Source organism: Dufourea novaeangliae, unplaced genomic scaffold (genome assembly GCF_001272555.1).
Source record: "Dufourea novaeangliae isolate 0120121106 unplaced genomic scaffold, ASM127255v1 scaffold124, whole genome shotgun sequence".
Lineage (NCBI taxonomy): Eukaryota > Metazoa > Arthropoda > Insecta > Hymenoptera > Halictidae > Dufourea > Dufourea novaeangliae.
In genome coordinates, this window is record NW_015374010.1 from 3,151,314 (window position 1) to 3,163,535 (window position 12,222).

Below are 12,222 nucleotides of genomic sequence, written 5' to 3' on the forward strand. Positions count from 1 at the left end.
TATATTCAAAAATAAAATATTATTTTATATAAACATTTAAATAAGATCTTTAAGTGTTTTTACCTGTAAACACTTTTTTTAAAAATAACATTCTGACATGATTGCATAGGATTATACTTTTATTCAATTATATAAAAATATTTTACTATATGGGACTTGTATTTACACACACTTAATCACAATATTTACACTATCATATACTATCTTATTTCGTGGCTACACCATGTCCATATCATAGTTCTTAAACAATTTCTTGCCACTTCAACTTCATTATCATTTTCTGAACAATCTACTTTAGTTACATATTCACTACCAAAACGTAACATATCTTCGCACTCGTCCATATTACCAAACAGTCTCTTAGAAAATTCAAGAATGTCCATGATCTGCTCCTTAGTAACAATTATTTTCATGTGTTTAGACAAAAATAACTTCTGCAAAATATTTATGTATAATGCAAATGCTGTAACCTTGATATCTTTAGATAAATGCGTCTTTAAACTCAATGCGACATTTAGTAGCATCAACTTATAGTGGACCGTGTCTCCATTCATTTTCAATATAGTATTCAAAAGAGTGTCCAGTATTTTTACTAGGAGCTCGATATACTGAACTTCATTACTGTGCAAATTCGTTGTAACATGCAATAACCATGGAAATAATCCATGTCCTTCTATAAGAAGCACAGAGCCCTTGGTAATTTTCAGTGTTGCGTCAACAACCTCCAAAATAAGTTTCTGAAAAAAGGGACATCTATAAGGCTCTTATCCTAATTTTGCAATAGATTGTCGTTTATCCGGTTTCAACACTTAAGTCTTACCTTTGTGTCTAAGTCTGATAAAGTACAAGTATAAAAATCTAGCAACATTTTAAACAGAACGCATTTAAACGCTACATCCAATTCTGTTTCCGTCTTTATACCGTCACGAATAATTTCTAAAATCCAACGTCTATGAGCTTTGTGTTCTATATCAGAGCTATGAAATAATTGTAACAGTTCAGGTATGGAATTTGTGTCGAGTGCAGGTTTAGCCATTAGAAATACTTGTAGACGCGAATAAAGGGGATGTAACGGTTGCGTAGCGATCATAGATGCTCTTGCCAAAAATGTAGCGACTAAACAATTTAAACGGACATTGTCGATCTGTGATTCCGATGTCATGATACCATAACGCAACGCATTTATCAATCTCATCCATAAAAGTTTTCCTTTCGAGCTATAAATAAAAAAAAATGAGATATCTTCAAAATAAAATAAAAGGATTGGATATAATTAGGTGTAAATTACTGTCTAAAATACCTTGACGATTCCAAATGAGTATAATATCTAGCGATGATAGTATACGCTACCATACGAACATCAGAATGATTACTGCTGCAGGCAGCAAATGCTAATCCTAGAACACCACTTTGAGCTACTTTATGATAAGACACAACATTATTTTCGGATAATAAAAAGCACACCAAGGGTAAATAAAATGCTGGATCGTATACATCCTTTGCTAAGTGCAATTCAGTACTCTAAGAAAAAGTTAAATAAACGAAATTAGTCTTATTGAATAATAATTTGTTACTGGTTAATAGTAATAATAATATAAAAATCAAAAACGAACATTTAAATTTAGATCACCGAGTATTTTAAAGAACTCACCCTCAATGCTCTATATACAGGATAATTTTTTATAGTATTTTTCAGTAGATGTGCCTCAAACAAATTTAGAACTTGATTAGTGGATGGTTGCCTCCATAAATTCATATGCGTTTCACCCTTTACGCTGTAGTGTACTGCCGCTGCATTTCCCCACATGTACGGTCGATATTCAGAAATATTAATATTATTACTTTCGTAATACTGCAAAATCTAAAATCAACACATATATTGGAATCTTATAACATGTTCTTTAAAGAAATTATAGGAAATTTATTGGTAATGTTCTTACAAGCAACAGATATTGATCAGCATCACTTAAAGTGGCATTGTATGCTGCCAAATAAACGGGAACATGTGCCAGGAGTATTACTGTTTTATTCTTCTGCATAAGAATCCACAATAATTCCACTAAATCTCCTACAGATGCAATATATTAATATTTAAAAAAAAAAACATGTTTTGTTAGTAAAAGAAAGTGTGTACATACTTTTCACATCCAATGATTCCAACATAATGTTAAGAAATTCAGAATGAGAAGTTGCCATTTCAAACAACGTTTTGGCATATTCGTTGTTACTGTCGTTCTTGTACGTAATATCACATAGAACATTTAAAGTTTTCAATATTGGCACAGACTGTTTATTGTTTCTTAATTCCTTAAGGCCTAACTTTAAAGAAAAACGCGTGAACTGTGGCCACGAGTGATTACTATTTAATGCTTCAAATACAAAGTTTTCATTCTTGTCTCTTAAAGTCTTAACGGCCTTATTCAACATTTCACAAAGAACGCAAAGTTTTTTTATATTTTTCGATTCTTTCTTCAGTGTTAAAGTAGTTATGTGAAGAAGAACTTGTAATAAATTCGTAATAAATTCTTCATTGTCTGTTCCCATAGTTGCACATTTGTTGAACACACTTTCAAGAATTAATACATACTGCGTTGATACCATATCCAACATATCACCAGCTTGTAAAATAATACTGCACGTTTCACTACAAGTCTTAAAATCAAATGTATTTTTAATTAGATAAGAAACAGCAACAATATTTTTCTCTATCCAATTTTTCACATCTTTGGGATTACACAAGTAGGACAGAATTTCAGTTTCATAATGTGTCTTCAACTTTTGCATAAATTCTTGATTCCATTTAAAATTTAAATTACTTTCAATTATTGGGAAAACAATGCTACTTTCTTTTATCTTCTCAGACTTCAACATATATTCTATAAAGACTGGTACGAATTTTATATTTTTACTAATTAGAAATGAAAGTAGTTTGGTAGTTGTATCTTCAATTTTTGTTGACATCAATGACAAAAAGATATCTGTAAACACACAGTATAAAGTAAGCGAACATAAAATAAAATTAAAATATATATTTTTATCATAATTACGTTACCTGTGTCTATGCCAGCAATATTAAATGGAAATTTTGATACGTATTTATGTAAAGCCGACTCCCACTTTTCGAAATTAATAATTCCTTTGGATTTTAAAGCAAGTAGATGAGAACATAAACATTTAACAAACTCTGCGTCGAGCTCAAATAGTGAATTACGCTGAGATTTAATTTCATCAGTGCTAATAAGTTCTAAAAGTTTCGGAGTTATGTGACCATACATTGACAAATCTACGTCATCTTTTGAAATGAACATAGAATTCTCCAGTTTCACAAGCTTTTTTAATAAATGCACAACATCCTCTGATGTTGGTTGCAGTAAATCAAACAGCGTTATAATCGCTTTAACATTATTTATCTTGTCACCTCTTTGATGCTTATCTGTCATTTTGTGTAACTGCACGAGTAATTTATTTCTAAACTGAGAAACTAGATTTCTTATGTCACACTTTTTGCACAAGTGAGTCATTGTGTTGCAAACATCAAAAATCGTAAGAGTTATCATACTTTTCGCGAAATCTTTACTCTTTTGATGAAATGGTGAAAAATAATACAAAATGACAGGATGAGTAAAAACAGATTTTACACATTCATCAACCAGTGCAGAATCGTCTGGATCCTCTTTTGCAATATATAACAAAGATATGAAAAGAATTTTACAGTTATTATTTCGAGTCGTCGTTAAAGACTCCCGTTTAGCAAATTGTGTTAAATAAAATACAGTCATCTTAAATAAGTACATGATTTCGTATGCTGATAAAGAATGATTAACTGTAATAGTCTCATTATTATATGTGAAAGTAACTGTATTGGCACCACTAAATACTTGATTTATCTGTACTGAAGTATCATCTAATAATATGCGATTTAGTTTACATACTAAATCCATAGAGGGATATACTTCTTTAACATGAATAGGATAGTTGTCCAGTAACCAACTTTGCAGATATTTCTGTACTGATAATTCTTGTACATCTTTTGCTAAATGTATTAAACACTGTGGTGCAACTTGATAATGCAATGCATGTACTAGTACATAAGAAGCATAAGATGATACCATGGGGAGTACATTTTTCTTCATTTTATGTAACATGCAACAAAGAAGTGGTGATATCGATGTAAAGCGTTGCATATGTAAAACAGTATTTTCTAAACTTTCATGAATAGTATCCCTATCTATCAATTCTGAAAGTACAAAAAAAATAGACTTTAAATATAATATAATTATATACAATAGATATGAAATATAATATAAACGAAGTAATTATAATCTATAAATTAATTCATATGTATAGATAATTCTTACCATTAAATATGTTTTCTACTCGCCCGACATGTACAAGCTCTTCCTCATTGATAACTTCTTCCGTTTTGATTATTTCATTGACGTATCTTTCAACATCTTTCGCAACCTTCTTTATAAGATGAACAAACCAATTAACTGTTCCATTCATCTCGTCTAAATGTACAAAACCATTGACCCAGATATCTAACTGATCATTACATCCTTCAAACATACCAGTGGCATTTAATAACATTTTAATTGTTAATTTTATACTTGATGCATCCGAATAATCTTCCTTATTCAAAAATGGTAATAAAAATGATAATACCTGGCCGAATATTTTCTAAAAAAAAAAGAAATGTTCGTTAAAAATTTTTAAGAATTTACGATTTCAGACGACATTTAAATGAATCAAAGTAAAAGTTTAATCAAAATTGCAGTGTTTTACACACCTTCTGCGGTGAAAATTCAGCGGGATTCAGAACAACTAAAAATTGTATAGCTCTAACTCGTATAGCATTAAGCTCCATTATATCGACATCGTTCAATGTGTTCAGTGGATTTAAAAATGTAGTAGGTTGCAAATCTGATAATGAATACAATAACTTTGGACATATTTCATTGTAAATATGCAATACGTTTAAGATGGCTGTTAGATGTTCAAGTTTTCTCGGTTCTGAAACACATTCTTTATTAACACTCTCATCCTCAATTTGACTTGATATAAACACACAATTCCACACTTCTAATATCACATTTAAATTTGGTGCATTCTGGAATATAAAAATTCTTTATTAATATAATAAAAATAATTGTATTATGTGTCATTTATGTATTTACGTGACAAATACATACCTTCACCACATATTCTAATACACAATTTTGAAAAGCACAAAAATCAATGTGTTCATTGTAATTCACTTTTGCTGCTAATAAATACTTTTGTATCTGAATAAACATAGCCGTAAGTGTAATTACCGCCTGATGTCTGACTATTATATTAGAATGAGTTAAGGATGGTAATATTGCACATTTCAATATTATTACTGGTAATGTTAATGACATTACTGCGTTAGCTGATTGAGATACATTTAATTCCAATGCACAAACTTTTAAACAAGTTTCTGGATCTGTTGAAGCTATTATCTGTAATATAACTCATGTAATGTGAACATTCACAAAATTAAATAAAAAACAATAAGACTATATGATTTAAATTCAGATTATTTATCTTAGTAAAATTACCTTTCTCACAAAATTCATTGCTGCAATCCATTTTGTTGCTACTCTGGGTTCAATATGTGATTCCAAAAGTGTAAACTGAGACTTAATTAAATCTGGACATGCTGCCATTATTTTAATTAGCAGATCCGATGGTTTTTCATGTTCCCACGGACGATCTAAGCTTTGAAGTATTGTATTTACTAATTGATTGTGTTTAGCATGCGTTGTACCAAGTGTACGATCGTGAAATATAATTCCATACCGATGAGACGTTAATAACACAATTAGAAAATCATGAACAATTTCAGTTACAACCTAAACATAAAAAATCATCCTAAGTCGATAAAATAAATATTAATAGTAATTCAGAACATCGTCGAAAATATCACCTCTTTTTCTTGAAGATATCGTGGAGCTGAAGTAGAGTTGTGTATTTTATTTCCTGGCCAATTGTTTGGACCCTTCCAATTGTACAGACATACAAGATTCTGAACAACTGGTGTTGAGAATATATGTAGCTTCATTGTTTTACTAATTTTCGGATTTTGGAGGATGTATGTTTTCAATGTGGTTAGTACTAGAGCAATAATATCTTTGGAATCATATATCAAAGCAGAGAATATACTAGATAATAGGTCATGTTTGTCCAATAAAGTTCTAATAGTTGATACATTTCCTTCTATTAAGAAAGCAAGAATGAAATGAATGAAACAGTTCCTTATGTTCTGAGTATCTGTAGGCTTTGTGTGCCGTACAAGACATTTAATAACTTCTGATTGTATAGAAAGATGAGCAAGCAATTCACGTGGAAGGTTACCACCTAGTGAAACCATTGCAGCTAGCAATTGTAGAACTATTTTCCTCTGCTTAGCAGTACTTTGCATAGAAAGCATAGAATGTACTAATGATAAATGTGAATTAATTATATGTCTACATGCTCCTTCTGCACTGGAATGATATTGAGGATACTGTGCCATAATTCTACAAACAATATACACAAGTTAATATACATTCATACAATAAATCTTGCTTTAAGTAAAATTTCATATAAATGTGCATACTTTATTAACATTATCCTTACTGCAGAAAAAACAGTAGTAGCAGAACCAATACTTTTTTTATCCACGCTATCTAATAATTTTAATAACTCAAGAATATTGCCACCTGCATTTAAATATTCTGCAGCTATATCTCTTTCTTTACTGTCATTGCAAGCTTTCACAAACTGCCTTAGAGAATCTAAACCATTAACAGAATTAAAAGTAGCCCTTAAGGATTTTCCATCTAATTCTTCTACTTGATTGTTAACATTTTTCTCATCTTCCAAATCATTTTCATCATTGTCAATATTTTTCACATCTAGAATAATATATTTACCCATCATTTTTATAAAAATCATTTTGTACATTATATAATAAAATATACACAATACTTTTCATGGTTTTTAAATCCTGAATTTCAGCAATTCCTTCAGATATTTTTTTAGTTTCAGAAACTTCAATGGCATCTAATTCAGATTTCTTCTTTCGCCTCTTACTAACTCCATTTTCTTCACATGACAAATTCCTTTTTACCACATTTGTGTCACTGTATTTATCCATTACTTTTGTACTACCATTCATATTACTGGATTCTACAATTGCATTTTTTTAGTTAATACGTTGTTTAAATTAAAGATATTATGTATACGGCTTATTATATGGCATTAAAAAAAGCAATGTTTTAATTTGTATTGTCCATTCAAAGATTCATTTTGTTCATTAAACAAACAAAAAGAATTCTACTGACAAGATAATTATTATATTTATCATATTAAATAAAGTTACCTTTGTCACTTAATGAAGCTTTTCTTTTTCTTCTTTTCTTCATATCGATTTGAATGTTATGAGATACGTCGTCCGCTGACTTGAGTTTCATGGTTAATACAAAATTTATTACATACAAAATTTACAAACTATAGTATATACACTCTCGATATATTTATTATATTCTGAGATACAAATAAATTTAATTTTTTATTTCCGTTGCATCTACAGAATGCAATTCTCTACCAATAAAATTTAAATAACCTATATCGTACTACCCGTACAACGCACCCACCACGTGCACTTCGTTGATTGTATATATGAAATTTGTATATTTTATATATGCCTCACACAACCTCTGTGAAGTTAGTCGGGCAATTATAACTTTTTAACGTTTCATTATACCCAATCGATTGGTGGTCGATTGGTGGTCATTGGTGGCCTAATTAGAACATTTGATTGTGAACAAAATTTGACCGTGAAATTAGCCGACAATTTTTTTTTTCGCCGGATTCAGTTTTTTAAATGCACAATCGATGCGTAATCGTTTGGTGGTCATTGGTGGCCTAATTACAACATATGGTGGTACTTAGTTTCTATAAAAAACGAAATAAACGATGTAGTCATCTGGCATTTCAGGCTACAGGTGTACCAACGCACGTTTCAAGTTGATAAAACAGATATTTCTGGATTGATTGTCTTTTCGGATGAATCAATCGATGTAGAAAGGTGTGCTAATGATTGGTGACCTAATTGAAACATTTGGTGGTCATTAATTAAAGCAGAATATATGAAATTCGTACCTCTGCAGTACGGCAAGCATCGAAACCTGTGATTGGTTGAGAAGTGAATACAGGAATATTAAAATACATTTTGGTGATGGTGATGGATCGTGATTCGGCGATCACTGTGATAAATCACCGTTAATGATTTTGCACGCCATCTGTACAGTCCACAAATATTATCACAGACGAAATATAGAATAGACTAACATGCAATGCAATTTTCTGTCACATGCTTCGAGGGCTCCAAAGCTCCCTTACCATTTCAGTGTCAATACATGACGTTACCGATAAAGCAAGATTATGTCTGACGACCCACTGCATCGGATCAATACTGCAAACTCTCATAAATGGAAGAATTATTTCTGTCAGTGTTATTACTTAAAAACAAAATAAAGTGTGTCTGGTTACGTACAGCCTTTTTCACTTTTTGGGGGGCAAAATGCCTTTTTGCCCCCCAACCCCTGACTGATAACCGGGCTATGCCCATGTGTATAGCATACCACGCCGCGAAATGGTTTCAATTTTAATTATACTACTTTTACACACTTATAATTTATCATTATCAACAAAATTTTATACAGACATTGTTGATAATTTAAATTATTTAGATACAATTTATCAGAGTAGGTTGAGACATTACGAAGGTCAACCCTCTCCTTCTGCATGCACAAATGATTAATCCCAACGTCACACGTTTTACATAAATACATGTGTCGATACCAGCTGTTCACCGGTCAAGAATGATATCTTGAGTGATTAAGAAGCGTCAAGTGGTATTTCATTTTCACGACAGGAAGATGATGGAAAGTGTAATTCACGAAAATGTATGATGTATTTTGACAGTGCCAAGTGGTGGCAGGAATTATAATGATGGTACAAAATTATCTGCTAATTGCAGTGAATGACGTCGTAGCGTCGTGAAATGCACAAGGAATTAAACAATGATACTCGATCAGATACGACTGTTTCTTTGTCTAATATTTGTAATGCATGCAAGTTTCAGTGAGCTTTGTTACGTCGAAGCGCGTGGACATTGTTGCAAATATTTTAATAATTTTGTTTATGTAGTGTAACCTTTAAGTGATGCTAATTTGACACTTGTTAGAAAAAGTATTTAAATAATAAAATGGAACAAAGAATAACAGGATGGAGACGTTATACACTAGTACAACCACCTGTGATGATATTAGTATTTGCTCAAGCGATTACAAGTAATTACTATACATTTTATTTAAATACTTAATGTGTAGTTCATTATACAATATACATAATGAGGGACAAAAGTGTTTTGTACATTTTATGTATTACATGTAGAGACAAGTGGAATTTATTTTGTTTTTACATATTTATTATTACGTATAAATCCGTGTGTATTATACGAATAGACGCGTGTGATTATAATAGTACATAATATTATATTTGTGTCTATCACTGTATATATGTGTATACATTGAAAATGTTTCAAATATTTAAGATAACAATAATGTCTAAACTGGAGAAACAATGTACAAACCATTTGAGAACAATATTTTTGTTCATCTCTTAGAAATGTTACAAGCTTGATATTAATGACACAATTTAATATAAAATTAAAATGTGTAATTTACTTTTAGGTAATATTTTAACTGACCTGATACTGTATCGTGTTTGTAGTATAACGTTAGATATAAATAAAACAGAGTGTTCACTATTACATAAAAACAGTAGCTGTGCAGAAGCATTGAGAATAGATGCACAAGTACAACCCGAAGCAACCTTGATTTTGACGATTAAAACCTTTATTGAAAGTATTTTCCCTGCATTGTTGTCCTTATTTTTGGGACCATGGAGTGATAAACATGGAAGAAAACCTATATTAATAGCAGGATATATTGGTTAGTATTATATGTTAAAAAGAACAAACATCGAATTCCTTGTTTACTCAATAAAATTGATTCGTTTACATAACATGATAATTTGTATATTATTGAATATTTTATTTTTAATTTATTGTCATTTTTACTTTTATTTCATAGGTGTGTCTCTGACATATTTAATTTTTTCATTCCTGACTGTTTGGGATATCAGTCCATGGTTTTTGCTGATTGCATATATTCCATCTGCATGTTTTGGAGGATTTTGTATAATTTTGTTGGGTACTATCTGTTACATTTCTGACATATCAAATGAACGAGAAAGAGCGTGGCAATTAGCTTGGATGGATGCTTTATTATTTTTTGGCCTTATAATTGGTATATTAGTTGGTCCTATTCTCTTCCAAGCATATGGATATACATTTGTATTTGGTTCTTCTACTGTGTGTTGCATTTTGGCAGGAATATATGTTTATTTAATTCCTGAAACTATACAAGATAATAATTCTGTATGTACTTATTGTAATGTTTACATTGTTATTATCTTAAACTAGCGATAAGCAACATTTTTCTGCAGCGGTTCAAATGAGGAATCTATCAGTCCGTAAAGGCCGCTATAACTGCAATCTTAAAAAACCTAATTTATTAATTTAAAAATCGTTGATTTATACATAGTATAAAATTTGTTATTTTCAACTTATGTGACAACGAATACAGATTTACAACTTAGCGAACCGCATGGCCGCAAATAAATAATTCGCGGCCACAGATTGCTTATCACTCATTTTAAGAAATGAGTATGCTTAATATTACTTTCTAATTTATTTCTTAATTCTTGTAGAAAACTTTGAGTAGCTTGTTTGATGTACATTTAGTCAAGGAACTTATCAGTACATGCACAAAAAAACGAAATGGTTTCAATCGATACATAGTTTGGTGCTGTATAATTGTCATTACTCTGTTAGTGATAATTATACAAGGAGAAATGACTATTGGATATTTGTTTACGAGCGCTAAACTTGGCTGGGATGTAAATACATATTCTGTTTACCTAGCTACTAAAATATTCCTCATAACTTTTGGAATAATATTCGGAGTGAAAGTTTTGACGACTTATACAGGTTCAGTAATGAATCGAAATTTTAGAAAAAACATTTAGAATACAGAATGAAATTTTGTAAAAATCAAATAATTGTTGTAGGATTTTCTGAAGAGGTAGCAGCTCTATTATCAGTATTATCAACTTTAAGTTGTTCTTTAGTTCAAAGCTTTACATGGAAATCATGGCACATGTATTTCTCAGCAATTATTGGTACATTTAGCGGTGTTGCTGGTCCAATGATGCGTTGTATATTATCTAAATCTGTTCCCTCAGAGGATACTGGTAAACATATAAACATTTTTATAACTTATATTAGATATTACTTCGTTTCATGTTACATTCTGAAGTCGATATTATGTTGTATGATATTTGCGTTTCGACATACATTTAGCGGATTATAAAAGATACTAAATTGAACAAGTTTGACAAAAATATCATAAAAAAATTTATATCGATCTTTATCAATAAGATATTTCTGAATGAGCTCGTAGTTATTGGAGATGAAACGGTGAAAGGTTTAGAAGAAGTACAACATACTATACATATGTGTAACTCCTAATTAAACAATAGTAATGTATATTACAATGTAACTACCACTTAAAGTTAAAAAATTATTAATACTTTTATATTTTTCCAGGTAAAGTATTTTCTTTGGCAGTATCTATAGAAACATCAACACCATTTGTAGCAGCCTCTTTGTATGGATTTATTTACTCACATTATATGCCACCTATCTACCCTGCACCAATCTGGCTGGTATCTGCAGGAATTTCTGTCATTGTGATATTTCTATTGGTAAACATACGAATTCAAAATGCAAAATCTAACTCCATTATGCATCAGCCATTGACACAAGAGAGTGAATAATATGTTCATACTGATATTCATGCAAAACTATACAATGGACATGCACAAGAACCTGCTATTGGAACGTTCAGTTCCAAATAAAGTTTGAAACTTTTTATTGTAGTATTGAATTACATGTATTTTGTATATTTATACAATGTAATAAGAGTATAAAATAAAGTATACAACTTTAACCAATTCTTTTATGCAATTTAATAAAAATATTATTACTTATATTGAGATTCAAGTAGTGAGAATTGGAATGTGAAG

General features: G+C 30.5%; 2 protein-coding genes across 2 annotated transcripts; one reads left to right on the plus strand and one right to left on the minus strand.

Annotated features, from left to right (window-relative positions):
- Window positions 1-200: 200 nt before the first annotated feature.
- On the minus strand, window positions 201-7,000 carry LOC107188336 (nucleolar pre-ribosomal-associated protein 1). Its single transcript, XM_015576612.1, has 14 exons — window positions 6,994-7,000; window positions 6,623-6,920; window positions 5,951-6,542; window positions 5,583-5,876; window positions 5,193-5,483; window positions 4,790-5,110; window positions 4,359-4,680; window positions 3,053-4,237; window positions 2,139-2,978; window positions 1,941-2,068; window positions 1,652-1,861; window positions 1,301-1,521; window positions 821-1,217; window positions 201-737 (listed from the first exon to the last, which is right to left on the minus strand). The coding sequence occupies exons 1-14, from the start codon at window positions 6,998-7,000 to the stop codon at window positions 201-203; spliced, it is 5,643 nt and encodes a 1,880-aa protein (XP_015432098.1).
- A 2,271-nt stretch (window positions 7,001-9,271) lies between these two features.
- Window positions 9,272-11,973, plus strand: LOC107188337 (proton-coupled folate transporter-like). The gene is made up of 6 exons (XM_015576613.1): window positions 9,272-9,362; window positions 9,765-10,025; window positions 10,167-10,513; window positions 10,846-11,125; window positions 11,206-11,388; window positions 11,744-11,973. The coding sequence occupies exons 1-6, from the start codon at window positions 9,278-9,280 to the stop codon at window positions 11,971-11,973; spliced, it is 1,386 nt and encodes a 461-aa protein (XP_015432099.1). The 5' UTR covers window positions 9,272-9,277.
- Window positions 11,974-12,222: the final 249 nt, after the last annotated feature.